The following is an 18,084-nucleotide window of genomic DNA, read 5'->3' on the forward strand; positions in this document are numbered from 1 at the left end:
AAATAAATTATGAATGCCAAGTCTCATAGTTTGGAAATTCTCGTTGAGTCTCGTCAAGTAGAAGAAGCGGTTTTGTCCATTTTTCATTCAATTATTTTACATCGATCGACGGGAAAATTTAGCTACAAACGTGAAGGGACTTATTCTGTTGGTACTATCGGAATGGAAGATATAAATTGCGATTTTATCGATTTCACATACGTTCGTGTTTCATCAGAAACTCTGGCAAATGTAGTATCAAAACATGTATCCATTTTCGGTGAAGACTTACGCAAAAAACGAGCTGAATTGTCTGCGTCTGCAACTACAATATCAGGAACTATTACAATCGAATTCTATCAAAAAAGACGAAATAGGTGGCCTTTTCCGGACGAATCAATTCCATGGGAAATATGGAATTTAGTTATTACAGAAAAACTCTTAACAACAGAAAGCGAACGGCAGGTCGCTCAAGAAAACATTGGATCACGTTTAGCAGAGAAAATATTCTGTGTAACTGAGGCAATGAATCGTCATGACTTTGTTCCAAAAATGCCAACACAATCCGACGTGGATCTCGTATTTGACACATCTTTTCCAGATATACAACCGTATCTGTTTAAAATTACCCACAGGATCAATAGTGACTCTAATATTAATCCACCCGTATCAGCGAGTGTAGGCTCAACCGTGAAAAGAATGTTTCGATAACAAAAATTGTCTTTGTTTTTGTGTTTCTATGCAGATTGATCTATTCTTTATTGTTCTCTTACTTTCCAATTCTGTGTTTGTATTGTAAACAGTTTTGGACTAGTTTCAATGCTATTGAATGAATATTTGATATCACTTCAAAATATATTCATGCTCTTTTCGAAAATCCCCTTCGTCCTTTGAAGTAGAGATATTTTATAGAATTGTCCTTATTGAAAGTGTGATTAAAGTATTGATTCCTAATATGATAGGCCTATTAATTTCATTCAACTGTTATCTAGTGCAGATACTATTCACTGCGTTCTACAATATTATTTATCAAGTTTCATTTATCAAGAGCTTCAATGCTTATTATTCCTTTGATTTGCCTTGGTGGTAAAATTTTGATATTTCATATCATTGCCTTTGTATTGAATTGTAAGGATTTGGACATTACTTTCATAAAGCACACCACATTTTCTGCTCTTATTAATAAGGCTTATCATAAACAGCAATTTACCATTAGCTTATTATTTTTCCACTTTGACATTACCTTAGTCGCATATCACATTTTGGGGATATGCTGATGGTTGGTATCTAGACCAGGGTGGTCCAAACCAAGGCGACATCACTAATGTCACTGAATTGACTAGTGTTATGAATAGCTGAGACTACTAGCAAGGTTAAATAATTCTCCGTTATGAAGAGTTTGAAATGTTACACCAAATGTAGATATAGAAAGACTTTTGCACATTTTAGTAAGTTTTTCGGTGGTTTTTGCTTGTTATGGCTTGATTAGCAACAAATAATGATCAATGTGTTTGCACAATAAAATTGTTTGTATTGTACTGCTTATTTATATTTGGCACTATTGTTGCCCGTGAATAATACAAAAATAATTTTGCGACCCCCGAAGCTGACAAACCTTGGATCACCCTGATCTGGATAGACTATACAGGGTTTAAACCTGTGATCTCTAACTATGATACCACTGTTAGTATGTCAGTTTACTAAGCCATTCAAAGTCATATTTTTCCTCTTTTCTTTTCCAACCTTCTTTATTTCTTCATTGTATGTATTTGTGCTGATTTTATAAATAATTTTTTTTTTGTTTAAAATGGATGTGAATAACTCAATACGCTCCCTGTTTATGTCATACTGCTAAATATTAACTGGTACTTTTCAGATATTTGTTATGTAGAAGTAGAACAACTATATATTATTAAGTATAGTTTATCTGATACAAGCAGAAAAATGTCGCTACAGTTGATGGGATTTATGAATCAGGTTTGTATATTACTTTAATCATGGAGAACGTCTTTTTTTCATACATCTAGGGTTATGGATTAAGAAACTTTGTTAGTCAACAATTTTTGTATGACAGGTTGAGATGGGTATTCCGAATATTCTACAGGCTGTCAAAAAAATCTCGCACGACCCCACGGCAATAACAATTAAAAAATTTTCTCAGTTTTATTGTAATAGCGATTGCAAGTTTAATAAATAAATTATATTGTATGATAAATAAGAACTATTAATAAACAAAGACGAAGAAATTTTTGATTTTTATTACTATAAAATCGGGCAAATTTTTTGGACACCCAGTATATTGATATATTATGCTATGAATTCAAATTACATGTCAATGATTGTGATTTTTCTGCAGCGTAAGAGAATGGTTTTGGTTTAAAATTGTTTAATTGAAGGCTTCTGAAAATATAATAATATTGATAATAATTGAATTCTATTCTTTCTACGCCTTGTTCTTTGTCATTTGAAAATGAATTTGAGTTATTATTCGTTACTGATGGAATTTATACTTAAATTGATTGTAGATTTGTAGCAAATGGATCACAATTGCATGAGATTATTTGTTGCTTTTAAGAGATTTAAGACAACTTAATCCGCTTTTAATAAGCCTACTCAAGGATGTAAATGAATAAAATCAAAGGGATAATCTCTTGATAGAAGTGAGAATATATTGTTATAACTTCCATTGTTGAAAGCAAAGAGTAATATTACGATTATGTTATTGGAAAAATGATTGTTCGATCATCGTAGTTTGAATTTGAAATATATTTATTGATACTGCTTACTTTAGCTTTACTTACTGCTTACTTTGATCATTTTTGTAACATTCTTTCAGGCTGGTATCGAACCGATGCAAGTTGATGTTGAACCACAGGAACATGATATAAATGAACAACAGGATGATGATCAAAACTTCATTGTGGAGAACCCAACTTTGGTTTGTTTTGGTTAATGTCTTTTCCAATTATTGTGCTTTTGATGAATTCACACACTCATGAGCAAAAAAAATACTCTCAAGTCATGGTCACCACCGATATGGCTGGATTTGCCGCAAAACTGTGATTGGGGCTTTGATTTTCTGGAGTGGTCTGAAATTGTAGCGAAGTTCAGCTTTTGAAATTTGATCTTACCTCATTGTGGTTGGTGCATCGGGCTACGCGTCAGGAATACAATCGCCATCACACATCTGATTATTCTGCTCGGCTTGGGATGTTCGAATCCCATTGGGGAATATAATATGTGGTGGTTCATGTAAGTTGTAACTGGTCAGTTTCGGCTTCCACCACCATCAAGTCCATGCATCAGGAACAACCGACAATTATAAATGAATGGACCTATAATTCTTTTTGGTATTATTTTGTTATGAAAAAAAAAAATTTTTTTCCACTCGACTACCGGTAATTGTTATGTGTCATAATAGCGAGTCTGAAAGGTTTATGAATCTCATTTTCTGGAGAAAAATTACTTGTTGGTGTGTTGTCTTAGCTATATTTGCGTTGCAGTAGGCTCTCTTGCTTTATCGAAGATGTACTAAGGGGCATCATCTTAAACAAGTTGCAACACTGTCACAAAATTTTCATATATTTGTACTCTTGAAAAAGATCAATGGCCTACCTTACAAGTGCAATGTTTTCAAACTACTGGTAATTGTTCATGTCTATATTTTTAGGACTTGGAAATGTACACAGCAAATTATTCTGGTTTGATGAAGACTGAAAGATTATTATTTATTGCAAAACATGCTCCTTCACTCAAAGTAGAAGCATACAGGTAGATAGAATGCTCTTTGTTCTATGTATTGTATTATATGGCCCTTCCCCTTTTTCTCAAAAATCGATTGTGCTCCTTACAAGCCGGTGCTAATGTATGGATCATGGTAATGCTTCATAATTTCTTGCGTATACCAGTGGTTCCAAACCTGGGGCCCCATGGCCTTCTGCTGGGGCCACAGAGCAGTTGGAGGGGGCCTTATTAGCCCTTAATAATTCTAGGCGCTGAACTGTTTTTACTTTTCACTATACAAGAAAACTCCCCGTTCTTCCTAGTTTCATTGCTTGATAAGGTTATTCCACGGGGTGTTTTCACTCTGCCGAGCATGAAAGCCTTCGGAAGGGAGACATGGAGTACCACTGGCCTATACTAAAAAACCAGTAACGGTACTGTTATTTTTATAAAGAAACCACCGCTTTACGTTTTTTTGAATAAAATACAATAACCATTAAAAATATCGAGTTTTTTTCCTTAATGAGCTTCGTACAGTAACTCAATCCTTTGCAAAATCAGCTGCGTCTTATATGTCGGTGCGCCTTACCGTATGTATGGGAAACCCTAATCTAAGCAATTTGTTGACAGTGTGCTTAATAACCCAATGACACCTTTAATCAATTGTAAACCATAAACTTGTGCGAATTGGGAAATAATATAGAAAGTGAATTCATTTAAATATGTATTTTTGATAATAATATACATTTGTGCTTTTTAATAATATCTGTTTTTTATTTTAGAATGGCTCTAGCTCACGTTCAGAAATCATTTAATGTTGGATTATATCATAACATTCATGAAATGCTGGCTCAAGCAATAAGGTATTTGTTAGGCTGAATGTGTAGCTTGCCTTCGCCCAAAACTGCGAAACTTATGAATATCACTGAGCATATGTTTTTTCTCAATATTCACAAATAAAAATGTTTCGAAAATTGAACATTCGCCTTTTTTGTCCTAAAGCTCACTTTAATAATAGGAAATTGACATCGTTGTCATATGAAGAATATAATTCTATGAAATTTATCATATTTTTCAAATGGGTTTAAACCAAGCGTAAAAAAAGAGACCTAAAATAGAGACTGTTTTGTATCAATGTACTGTACAGTTTTCTGTAGGTTACGATTCTTTAAATCAAATCGACTGCATTTTATTTCTTTATCCAATTTTATAGACATCGTTGAATAATGACATCAGTTAATAATAATGTTTTTCGTCATTTTCAAGAATTAATAAAAAATAAATTTCTAACTCTTCAGAGAATCTTCATTCCTTCCTGATGCAGTAGTAGAGCTGACTCATCAAATTCCATCGCTTGACACAGCATGGATGGAATTAACAGCAAAGAAGGCAGCAACGTTACTGGAGAAACTTGATACTGATCTGAAAAATTATAAAGATAATTCTATCAAAGAAAGTATAAGGTTTGAGATTATGATTCGAATTTTATCCAATGAGTTTTGATTTTCTGTCCAAGCGATCTATAAAAATTGTTATTGGTTTTCTTGTTTGAAATGTAAAAATATTGCTTTTCTGCGGAACTAGGGGACAAATCGATTTCAATATCTTTAGTGAGTATTTTTGTTCCAATATTTGTTGGAGTCCTCCTTTTCCTTATTAAGTTTTCCTGCTTTTCATGATTTATGGAAACCTATCATATTCGATGCAATTCTTTATTATTTCATACAATAATCAGAACAATTCATATAAGGTTTAGCTGACATTGAGATGGCCATATAAAGATTCGACTTTTCGTGGGCTTTAACCCAATAGGAGGAAATGAGTTGAATATATATTTTTTCTTTTTCAAACTCTTAACTCACTTTTAATGGAAATAATATTTTTCCAAATCATGGTAAAAAATACCACTGTTTTTGTGATATTTTCTAATAAAAGGTTTTTTCAGTCTTTCAACATTGGTCCTTTTGTCTGAAAATGCCTGTTTTGTGTTTACGCATTTGGGCATTGCTATCTTGTAAATACATGTTGGTATATTTAGTCATTAGATTATTAATTAGTCATTTGTATCTATTTTACTATCAATTTTCGCTTTGTTAGGGTGTCAGCCATGAAACGGCACATATGGATGCCAATAGAAACTCCTAGTTTTGATAATGCATAATTGATAAGTTCTGTGTGCTTGAGGACTGTGTGTTATGCAGGACCATATGACTTTAAAGATTCTTTGTTTTTGTGCTTAGGAAAATAACACAGACACAAAGTGTATACTAATTTTTCTTTTTGATTGTTCTGAAAAGTATTATAATATAGTTTGTGATTTTCGAATCACCATTTCATTTTGTTCATACCTTGTCTTGTACACAATTAAGCGTACGATAATAGAGAATCTTTATTGTTTCCATAAGATGATGCTCAAATTGAATAGGGATATTTAATAAAGTTATGATATTTAGAAATTGTTTGATTATAAAATGGTTTAAAAATGCCAATTTAACTAACAATTAAAATGAGTTTTTTGTATCTAATATTTCAGATATTTTTAACTGTTGCCCAACACGGAGTTAAAAAGCTGTCAAATTGCTTTTGTTGTCTGTTAATCATTAATAACTTGACAACATTGGATGATTTTTTTATTCATACTTTCAGACGCGGCCATGACGATTTAGGAAATCATTATTTAAATATGGGAGAAGTTCCGAGTGCGCTCAAGTGTTATAGCAGAGCTCGAGATTATTGTACATCTCCGAAACATATCATAAGCATGTGTCTCAATGTTATACAGGTAACACTAATAATGCTAATGTGTAAGCTATAAATAAACTAGCAAACTGCAGTTTTCAATAGCTTGCTACATTTGACCATAACAAAATATAGGCTGTTTTACATGTTTACTCTGAAAAGACTCGCAATAGCAATCACTGATGTAAAGGGAACTTATCCTGTTGGGTATTACACATTTGTTTCCACCTTTGTTTGGGTGGTGAACATGGAATCTGATACTGAAAATTGTCCTGTGGCTGCAACCAAACATAATAGTTATGCTCATTGAGCATCGATCTGATTATTAGGCCATCATGCGCAAATTGAGTGCGTTAAAAATTACGGTAGTTAGGTAAATTGATTAAATCATACTCTCTGCAAGTAATCATAACTTGTCTCGTATGCCTGGTACAGTGTCAAATTTAATACAGGGTAACCCCCGAATAACAGAAGCCATAAATTTCTCAATTACCCCTACAAAAACAAAGAAGATTAATTTAACACTGGAACACTTGAACTTCCGTTTGTATATGATTGTACCCAAATGTTTCAGTAATCTCGGCTTTTTGCATCAACTTGAACAACCAGAATAAATAACCAATTTGTGTTTGTCTCCATTTCCTAGCTATTCAATTTTAAATAAACTCGTTTATATCGTAACGTTTTAAAGTTATGTTCAATGCTCCTTTTTTTTCTGATATAGGTCAGTGTGTATCTACAGAATTGGTCCCATGTTTTAACCTATGTAAACAAAGCAGAAGCAACAGGAGAATTTGCCGATAAGGAAAGAGACAACCATAGTCAATCAATACTTGCTAAGTTAAAGTTAGTAAATTATGTTAACCTTTTGATGTATAAAACAAAATATTGTAACGGCCCATCTCTAAGCATAGCTGATCATGTTTTGTGGTGCTCGTAGTCGTTTTTATTTAAATGTGCGACTACTTGGTATACCACGTCTCCTGGATGTTTGTAAAGATCAAATTTTTTCTTTTGTCATTTTTGTCGGACTTCTGTAAGGGTTTTACTGCTCTATAACCAGTATTGGTTTTCTGCATCCCACTTCGCCCTGAAATGTGCCTTTTTAGTTTATTGGACACGTAGTGGACCTATGGTTCGTTTTGTCATTTTGTATTCTTATTTTCGTTCTTGCAGTTACCATTTGAAGATATCGCTTTTCTCATAAATTACTGAACCAATTTATTGCTTTGAAATTTTCAATGGTTACAAACTTATAATCATAGATTGTAATTTTTACTTGACAGATATTGCTTTTTTTATTTATTTTAAAAAATTTCTGTGGGCTGTATGGGATTTATTTTTTGTTTTCGACAATGTCAGCAAAATTAAAAACTACACACCTTGTGGCGGCTCCGCGTTCGCGTTAGTGGTCAAGTGAAGTTGCTAAGACTGCGCTACTGGTAGTCTACTGTGACATATTACATACCCGTACTATGTGTACCTTCTTTTGGCCATTGTTTTCATATATTTGGGCATCGCTCTCTTGTTCAATTTGTTTATGTTTAGTGGATATTTTCAGCATGTTGAAAAAATAGACTACCGATTACTTGACTCTGTATAATTTATCTCATTTACAAACTGCATTTTAATAAATATTCATGTTTCAAAATTTGATAAAAATTTGCCTTCACAGATGTGCAGCAGGACTAGCTGAATTGGCAATAGAAAAATACAAATTGGCGGCAAAGCATTTTCTACAAGTTTCTGTTGACCATTGTGATTTCCCAGAGGTGAGTACATTGATTTTTTAGGAATTTTGAAATTATAATGCTGTATCCTTGAAGGTCAATAAACCAAATATATTATGATAGCGTTTGTAAAGTTGAATTCAAGTTCAATTCAAATTGAAAAATTCAGTTTCATTATACATAGTAACTTTCAGTATTTTTTTTTTAAATTTTTCTTGAAATTTAGTTATTTTTAACTAAAGCAAGTGAGATTATATAGCATTGCCACAATTAATCTTGTGTTTCTGAGTGTGTCTTCTAGGAAAAGATACTTGTGTTTATCATAATGTGTACAAAAGCCTATAAGATGGTTTGTTCAATTATAATTATGATGAATCACACTGTGGTTCCTCTTGTCCAGTTACAAGTCTATGTTGGGTATGGGGTACGCTTTGAATACCTGGGTGATCAGAAGTACGTTGGCAAGAGAGAGAAGTACAAGCCAAAGCTTAGCGCTATCCAGCAACCGCCAGGCCTGCCGATCTTGAAATAGCTTTTGACAATTTTTTATTCCCCAAATCATCCATAATGCAGATCTACCAATACGGGTAAATTGGTTTTTTAGTTCTATACCTACTTGCCCAAAGTTGCCCAAAACAACGTTGCATGGATGAGACCTTGAGACTGAGTAAATAGAACGTCAAAAAACTTTTGTGGGCAACGAAGAAAGAAAGTTTAGACAAACGAAGTTTTCTATAATATCTATAAAATGTATAAGTGAAGCCATATTTTGCAGATGTAAAAGATTTTGCAATCCTGAAGCTTGGGTCAATCATATTTAAAACCTCCTTTTGAATTTGATCAACAAGGTTCAAAACTGATATTTTCAAATTTGATTTTTTTTTCTATTTCAGTTGCTTTCTGCCAGTAATGTTGCTGTGTATGGAAGTTTATGTGCACTCGCTACATTTACCAGAACAGAACTTCAAAAATTAGTTATAAATAGCAGGTTGGTATTCTGTAGATATTCTATTTCTCCATTACTTACGATTTAAATTATGGTCATGGCTTTTGACAATAATTTACCAAATTTTGTTTGAAACTCTCTTTTCGCATCGCCTCTCCAATTTATTACACTCTGGCTGGCTGAAGTCGTAGAAATAGAGCCTGAATTGAAGATCTTGAAGTGCAATGGCAACTTAGTTAAGTTAACCCTCTAAACCAGGGGTGTGCAAATTATGGCCCGCTGGCCGGATCCGGCCCACCGAAGTGTTTTATTCAGCCCACTTGTGTTTGCTGAAATTATGACCATAGTTTTTATGGATATAAATTCACGTTATCGAAGAAAACAACGTCATCATTAGTCCTATTTTATATTGTGCTTCTTATCACGATATAACTTAAACCTAGCTGTTGGACTAGCTTTTATTAATAAATTGTTTTTTTATTTATAGTTTTCCATATTGAGTTTTAAGGCTCTGACCCTGTAACCCAGTCAATTTTTTGTAACTGGCCCACTGAGAAAAATGATTACCAACCCCTGCTTTAACCACTAAGCTGTCTTACCCAAGTATAGGCTATCGTATTTAGTCTTCATATGGTTGTGTGTGAATACCAATTTTCAATAACTTTTATCAGGACTTTTAAACATTTTGAAACTTCTTCCAGAAATTTGCGTGATTTCATGCGATTGGCTGGTGATTACTCATATTTTTTTCCTCTCCGAGATTGATATTCTTGTGTTCATGCGATGAGTTATGTATCAAGGAATATTTTGTTTTCACTTTTATTACAGTTCTTTCAAATTACTTCTTGAATTGGAGCCTCAAGTTCGAGACATTGTGTTTGCATTTTATGAATCAAACTACAGTAAATGTTTATCGTCGTTACAATCGATTCGTGATAATTTACGACTGGATATCTATCTTTCTCCTCACGTCGACAGACTTTATGCGCAAATCAGGAATCGATCTTTGGTTCAAGTATGTGCATTTTTTTACTAGTCAATTTTGGGCTCTATAGAAGTGTATGTACCAATATGGAAGTCACTCATTTTGTTCACCTACTTTACATCAAGTTGTTGAAGGGACTGAAACCCATGGGCAGGGGGGTATATTCACTTGGCCAACACAGACAGTCCCCAAACTCATAATAGAACTAAAATAAGGATAATCGGAATAAAATTATGGCCCGACCTTAACCTGGTACACACACTACAGGAGTACTCGCTTTAGTATGTTGCTCAGTTTTGAATAGAGAGCTATAAATGAAAGATTATCGAGTTTGCTATCATGTAAATTATAAAATCTGATGACATTAACGAATATTTTTTGTTCTAGTATTTCAGTCCTTACATGATGGCCGATATGAGAAAGATGGCTAATGCTTTCAATTCTTCATTGCCTGATTTAGAAAACGAAATAATGCAACTTATATTAGATGGTGAAATACAAGCAAGAATTGACTCAGAGAATAAGGTATGTGTTTCTATCTTGAAGGCTATCATAAATGCTTGGCAAAAATTCCGCACTAGTTGTCTCTTTGTGTGGTGTTTTCATGCATCCAGTTTTCATTAATAATACCATTTCAAATAAATTTAGTTGACATGCATTTGGAATGTGTGCTCAGTTTGCTAAATTTTTAAACAAGAAATTTTGTTATGTAAATTATGTTTTGATCTTGTCTGTGTTATGGTTATTGTATCTTTGGTTTGGACTATTCAATGCATACAAGGACTATGCGCTTTAAGAATTCGCTATCGAACGGCGGTTCACATAACCTCTGACAGTTACGGGTTCCTCCATCATCAAGTCCATATGCTTAAATAACTGAAACAAAAAACTGTTTAGTTATTTTTATATCTGACATGGACTGCTAACCAGACTAGTATCCGTGGTTTGCCATTTATGATAAACCCGTTTAAATGGGTTCTTTTGCTTCGGGATAAATGAGAAAATCCCATATAACATCCTTTCCTATCCTAAATGGACTCGGACGGACTATTAAATTTTCATTGTCATTAATTTGGTTGATCTATCTCTGCCAATGATGTACGATTACGATACATTCGTCTATACATTTGAGCGTTGATGTCTTATTTCTATTTATAATGCCATATGTAATTTAGTGTTATATCTTTATCAGATTCTACATGCTAAAGACACTGATCAAAGAAGTTTAACATTTGAAAAGACCGTTCAAGTTGGTACTGAATATTTACAAAGAGTGAAAGCAATGATTTTAAGATCTGCTGTTTTAAGAAACAATATCCATGTGCAAGTGAGTCGAAATGATGCTTAGTTTACAATGAATTGATAATGACAAATGCTAAAGGCATTGTTAGATTCAGACCTAAAAAATTTGGCGCTCCATAAGTGTGTGTACCATTATGTTGTGTAAAGGGACTGAAGCCTATGGGCAAGGGGTATATTCACTTGGCTAACACAGGCAGTCCCAGAACTCGTAATACAACTAAAGTAAGGAAAATCGTAATAAAAATTAACCTGGTACACATGCTACGGGAGTACGAAATATTCTGCTATGCAGCTGTATTCTATACAGTCACCATTCTAGGTATGTTTGAATGAACTATTTACATTTTGTCCATTAGAGTGTTTTTAGTTTCAGCATATTCAATCTGAGTTCATGTTAATGTTAAATTGAGTCACACTTTTCAAAGTACTTATATTTTGTATTTTTTCTTGCTGGCTAACTCTGATGTCAATGGATGTGTTGTTAACAATCATTGATGAGGTAAAGGTATTTAATGTTGTGATGGTTTGAATGTTGATAGTAAATTTCATTATATGGTGAGATGCAAAAAACAGAACTCGGGTCATTTGGAACATATTCTTAAAAAAGTATTCTAGATTACTGAATTTTTTTGGCACAATCTCACATGAACAGAAATTTAAGTGTTAAATAAGTTTTCTTCGATGTATTTAAGACATTTATTGTTCTGTTTTTTTGGTCACCCTGTATATATGTTAGAAAATTATGTCAAATGTAGGAGTAGGTAGCATAGGTGGATAATGGTTCTGGAATAAAAAGCGGGGAATGATGTGTTATAGGTTGTCTAGATATCAAATAAATCATTTAGCTCATATAGAATTTATGTGTAGTGAATCTTTTCAGTGAATGGAAGCAATGAATAGTGTTGGTAACTTGTAGATTAGTACATGAGGTAATTAATAAAAGTAGAGAGATTCAGTATGAAGTAACTACGACTTCGTAAGTTTTTGTGGGTATGTCGAGTTGAAGTATAAGATTCTATGAATTGTCCACAATTTCAATATTTAATTGAGAGGATTTGTGAGTGGGATATAGCCTTGTAGTCTTCACATACAGGGAACATCTGATACATCAATGTCAACATTGTCAAGTGGAAGTTCTGTTTGAATTTGGAGGAAGATTAGCAAGTAAGTTCAAGTGTGATGTGGTTTTTATTGCCAGATGAATGTGTAATACCAAGCATAATAGCTTAGCAGTTCAGGTATCATTATAAGGTGAATAACTTAATAATCAAGGTTAAAGTACTGTTTGTTGGGGTGTGATGGCCAGGGTTCAGTGTTCATTAAGATATGACTACCGGTAATATGACACCACAGTAATAAAATTCGTACAGAAGAAGATAAGAGTAGATTAGGCAGCCCTATCTCTTGCATGGTTGCTATATAAGTTTGCAAAAACTACCCAGTTTTTAAATTAGAATTATAGAAGCATGGAATAATTAGGAATCATTTTTGTAACCTTTGTTGTGCTGATCTGTCTGCACTATAGTTATATTAAATATATTTTCGTGGTCTTTAGGTCAAAAGGACTAACCATGATAAAAACCGTTTTGAAAAAATGAGAACTCATATTTTTTACTTTCAAACATCAATTTTTTTTTATTAAATTATGTTGGGGAATATGTCTTTAAATTTGATTAGAAATTCAGCTCAAAAGATGCTTTTTTGTGATATTATTTTTTTTCTGACCTCCTGAAGTATGCGCACCAAGATGGCGAACAACCTGAACTCAGGTTGTGTACCAGATAGGGGTTCAGGTTATGTGACATCTTGGTGATTATACTTCAGGAGTAACTTTTTTTCTTTCTTAAAACCTCTGTATTATTTACTTGGTAAATTTGTTTTTTAAAACTAAAAATGTATTTATTTCTATACTATCTGTCTGTACATTTTATTTCAGAGTGGGAGCACTGATAAATCGCAGTCAGAAGTGAGTGGATCTGGAAGATGACACTATCAATGTGCATAGTTGTGTAATAGAAGTTTCAAAAATGACTGCATTTCTATTTTTCACATTAAATGACACTCCTAAAATATGCGCACCAAGATGTCGCACAACCTGAACCCTAAACTTGTACACAACCCGAGTTGAGGTTGTGCGCCATCTTGGTGCGCATACTTCAGGAGGTCCCATTAAATTTCTCTGCCCCTTTCCTGTGCCGATGTGTTTTATAAGATGCCTTGAGAAAAATTATTTGTAGTGCAGTAACTGAATCATTTCAATGATTTTAATTTACCTGGTGCGGTGATTCATGAAATCAAATTAAATCCGGTCTTTATACTATTGTGTGGTTTTATGTAACCACACCCACTCCAGCTGTCATATTTCAAAAAGAAAACCTGCTTAATTGTCCACGTTTGCACCGTCATTAATCTTGTTACTTATTTTTCTTCTTCTTTGGAATACAGATGATTTTCTTGTATTGTACCCATCTCAGTAGACCATCAAACCAATGATACTCTTTAAAAAAGTTCTCCCTTTTTTTTGTTTAGGCGTTATCGTTCGCCGAATTTAGTTGTATATTTATTAAAAGTTAAAATCACGCTTGTTGACAGTATTTATTGGGGTACTTGGGCTGGAATTATTGAGAGCTTCTGTGTTGATTACTCGATAGTCTTGCGTTGTCTCGTCACCGATACCATCACGTATATTTTGAAACGCGATGTATCTAATCACAGACGTTGAAGAAGTCTAGTGGGGAAAAGTTAACCGGATAATGAACCATGTACTGGGTATTACGCTGCGGTCTTCAATCAATCAATTTACTTTTTTCGCTCTGGCATAAAGCAAAACAACATAGGACAAACAAAATGCCGAGTTACCTGCAAGGCCAGCATAACTTGAGACAAGGTTAACAAAAAAGCGCGCCTGGCCACCAAAAACACTCTCTCTGTATCGAGTTGCGAGTTTTCTTAAAGCTACCGTCGTAATAAAAATGTATTGGATATAGAATGTGTGGATGAAATAAAGGGATACGCAAAATAAATTGTCGAGAAGCCATAATCGTATTTTGCTTGGATATTAGAGTTTTGATTCAGAAACTTCTTTCAAGATTAATGTACATCCTAGTTGAGTCCAGATATAATACAGTCGTCGGTTACAAGTTGTATCTAATGTCGGTTCTTGATCGCGTGCGATCGGCGGTGGTTCGGATCTTCATAGCTCTCCGTCAATTAACACAAAGAAAACTCGTACGTAGTAATCTTTTCCGCTGGTTATTTAATACGAAAGAAACTACTTTTCCCTGTTCTCGTGACTAGACGTGTGCGTGTGTGATTATTCATTTCTTGAATGATCAGACATTCGACGCCCTTTTGTCGATAAAACTTGAGCCTCGTTGTATGAAAAGGGGATTTGTTCATGGTGATCGATTTTCTATCGTGCTTTTTATACCACGCTCATTCACCACGCATTTCGCTCGGAACAAGGATCTATATATGCAGTCCCTGATGTCTTACTATATTGAAGGCGTTTTCAAATGGGGAGAGATTCAAAATCGAAAAACCCCATTCCCTTCTGAAACAGTCGCCGCGATTACACCACTTGTTGAAGGGCCGACTTTTTCAACGAATAATGATTTTTCTGTTGCGCGAAGTAACTAATCTGTTAGCGATACAGGCCTATTTGAAATGTCTTGCTTTATTAATTTAAATTTCTTGCGTTTGACCCGCGGTTGCGTCGACAACATAAAAGTTCGACCCCGACATCCCCCACTAGCTGCGCCACTGGTTAAGCCTAACGATTTTTACCCGCTAAGCCATAACGTAACTGCAAAGGCCTATTATTTTTATTCTAAATTTGCAATTAAAATCCTGTTGTTGTTGTTGATGTCGTATTTGCGCGGCCCTGAAATAAAAAATATCGTATTTACGGACTAAATCTATTCGTCGATTTCATCACTAACTATAAATGAAAGAAAGAAACATTCTTTGAAGAGTTTGAGCTGTTGTACATAGACCGGGACGAGTGCAATATTATACAAAAATTGAAATTTTGCATTCGATCTGATCTACGCAAAATGCCCTTAATCATTTATTCTATCGAATCTTATCTTTCTCAGAAATTACGTTTATTTCAAATTTCAGGATCGCAGGATTTTTTTGTGAATAAAAATTTCACTATTAAGGTGTAACTTGCCAATATATATATACATCATTAATGAGAGAAGTCTCCTACATTTATTTACATTTAATAAATTCTCCAAATCAAGCAATTTTCGACATTTGGAAGAATTGCTATAAAGTTGGGAAAATTCCTTGAAGCAATTTCTATTGCTTACATTGATGCTAGGTATCTGGGTAACAGGCCGGGAAAAGTGCAATGCTATTTCGACATCATAAAGCATGGCACTTTTACCTGCCGGACACCACAAACCAGTAAACATTCATAGAAGAGATTATTAGAATTTAAGATACGAAATAAATGCAATGGACCTCTACCACCTTATACCCTTGACCTCTTTTGGCTGCATGTACGATTTGCTACGGCGACAACATCGTCTAGTTTAGAAATCACCCAACAGAAATACCTTGCATGCAGCTATGTCAACAAGTAAGAGAATGGTAATTTTTTTTTATTGCTACCCCAATAGGAAAATTCCTTGTCAGGCAGAGATCATATGTTCCGACTGATTCTTCTAGATAAATGTACGGAAATTGGACACGTAAATTCTCTAGAGTACTGTCGTTTAGAGGAATTTGTTGATCATAGAGTGCTTCTATGATTCCCTAATTATAGCTAATTTCGTCTGTTTTGAATATATCAACTTCTTCATAACTTGCCCATTTTGACGCAAAGTAGGGTTTTGCGATTTTGAGTATATTAACAAGAGCAGGCCTCGCAAAAATCATACTCCGGCCAATTCGCCGAATCCAAATTCTTCTGAAGAATCCATGATATATGTTCATATTTCTAAACCTTATGCGGATCTGCAAATATCCCATTTTCCCGACAAAGATTGCATTGTGAAGCGAAGATACCTGCTTTCCAACGACCATTCTCAACGATTACATTCGTTTGAATCTACACCCTAAAATTATCGCGTTGCGAATGTGGAGACATCAATAAAAAACAATACAGTCCCGTTTGTATCTCCTTTGTTCATATGCAGTAACATTACACCTATGAAAGAAGTCGTTATCAAGACAAAAACGGCGATGAAAAGATGCTTTTTGTTACGTCTTATCAAAGGCTCGTCATATAGTTACAAAGAGTCGTCGACCAATCAATTTTTTTGAAACAAAATCATACCGAATCGAGAATGATTCACGGAGTAATTGTACTGGAATTTGTGTTTTATATATTTTCCAATCCCGGCCAAGTGTTTTATCACTCAACATAGCCCACTGTAACTCAATATTGTGTGTTATTTTTCAAACTTTTCGTGGGAAGTTGGTAAACCGACACATATATATAGTTTCCCGCCGAATATCGTTTGAAAACAAAAACAGATTTCGCATCTTTCAAATTTGCTCTTTTGTGTAATTTTAAACGCATATTCTTCTTCAAAGACCATTTTTTAATAATTGGTTGGAATGGTAGATTAAATCACCGACAAAATTGAATGTGGTTGTATGTACGTTTATCATCGTGATAATGATGTATACGTATTTTTTTACACAATGACTTTTTTTTTATTAATTTAATGAGGATGAAAACTCATCCGAGATTTCCGCTTTTTTGTCGTTCTGTTTAATTTGAAATTCATAAACTATTAAAGTAGGAAATATCAGAGAAAACACTACAGTCTTGGATAAAGACAGCTAATACTAACATAAATCTTTGGGTTGACTAGCTACTATCTAAATTTCATAGCAATTTTTACCCGTTATGATCAAGTGCATTTGTCTTAAATAACTCTCATACTTTTGTTGAACCCAGTAGCAATTTATCTCCTACTTTTAAACTTAAGAAATATTCGTGTAAATGTCACCAATTACGCTTCTCCTGATATATATTTTTGAGGCTTTGAAACTTTTCTAGAATTTTAATATACTGTTACTCATGTAATCATGAAAATTCTTCAAAACTTCACAGAAATAGTGTAAGTTATATCTGCAACTCATATCAAATTAATGATTCGGAATATTTATCACTATGAAATCGGCGTACACATTCAGCTTTTCCACCATCTATAAATTTGCTTTCTTAAATCTAGGTATCTATATTTCTTATCGAACAATTTGGCTTGCTCTCTGCCTTCCCATACTTCAGTCATTTGTATTTCTCTTCAGTCATGTCACATTTTTTTGTTTTATCTTCCATATAATCAGATTGAGTGAGGTCTGGCGTTTCGGTGGTTGCTACAGAGGACACCGAGGTTGGGGCAATCATGGCCACTCTCTTTCAATAGATATATTATAAGTATACGTTAGTGTTTACCCATGCTTGGTAGATTTGAACAATTTTTGGCAAGAGAGAGTGAAATTCAGTTACGTCATTCACGGCCACGGATGACTGCATATCAGTGTGATGGGTTAGAATGCAAAATATTTGTTTCATTATTGTTGATTTTGTTGCTTGAAATCGAACAGACACAAGTCTATACAAATCCGACATCATTTAGTTATCTTCATAGTAAAATTTTAAAAGCCTAGATGACTGAAAGTGCTTTCAATTTCAGTAATAACATCCAATAATAGCA

At 33.9% G+C, this 18,084-nt stretch overlaps 2 protein-coding genes across 4 annotated transcripts; both read left to right on the forward strand.

Moving 5' to 3' along the window:
- The first annotated feature begins 4 nt into the window (after positions 1 to 4).
- LOC120332356 (autophagy-related protein 101-like) lies at positions 5 to 1,856 on the forward strand. The gene has a single exon (XM_039399584.2). It carries the CDS (start codon positions 10 to 12, stop codon positions 688 to 690), a length of 681 nt encoding a protein of 226 aa, XP_039255518.1. The 5' UTR covers positions 5 to 9; the 3' UTR covers positions 691 to 1,856.
- Positions 1,831 to 13,984, forward strand: LOC120332355 (COP9 signalosome complex subunit 1-like). 3 transcript variants are annotated; one of them, XM_039399581.2, is made up of 14 exons: positions 1,831 to 1,956; positions 2,816 to 2,917; positions 3,650 to 3,750; positions 4,485 to 4,565; positions 5,001 to 5,165; positions 6,349 to 6,484; positions 7,166 to 7,287; positions 8,117 to 8,213; positions 9,065 to 9,159; positions 9,946 to 10,132; positions 10,490 to 10,627; positions 11,295 to 11,429; positions 12,498 to 12,568; positions 13,341 to 13,984. In XM_039399581.2, exons 1-13 carry the CDS (start codon positions 1,924 to 1,926, stop codon positions 12,546 to 12,548), a joined length of 1,443 nt encoding a protein of 480 aa, XP_039255515.1. In that variant the 5' UTR covers positions 1,831 to 1,923; the 3' UTR covers positions 12,549 to 12,568; positions 13,341 to 13,984. The 3 variants fall into 3 exon arrangements, with proteins under 3 accessions (XP_039255515.1, XP_039255516.1, XP_039255514.1); XM_039399582.2 differs by lacking the exon at positions 12,498 to 12,568 and adding an exon at positions 11,858 to 11,903 and having other exon boundaries at positions 1,832 to 1,956; XM_039399580.2 differs by lacking the exon at positions 12,498 to 12,568 and having other exon boundaries at positions 1,833 to 1,956.
- Positions 13,985 to 18,084: the final 4,100 nt, after the last annotated feature.

Source organism: Styela clava, chromosome 13, assembly GCF_964204865.1.
Source record: "Styela clava chromosome 13, kaStyClav1.hap1.2, whole genome shotgun sequence".
Classification (NCBI taxonomy): Eukaryota; Metazoa; Chordata; class Ascidiacea; order Stolidobranchia; family Styelidae; genus Styela; species Styela clava.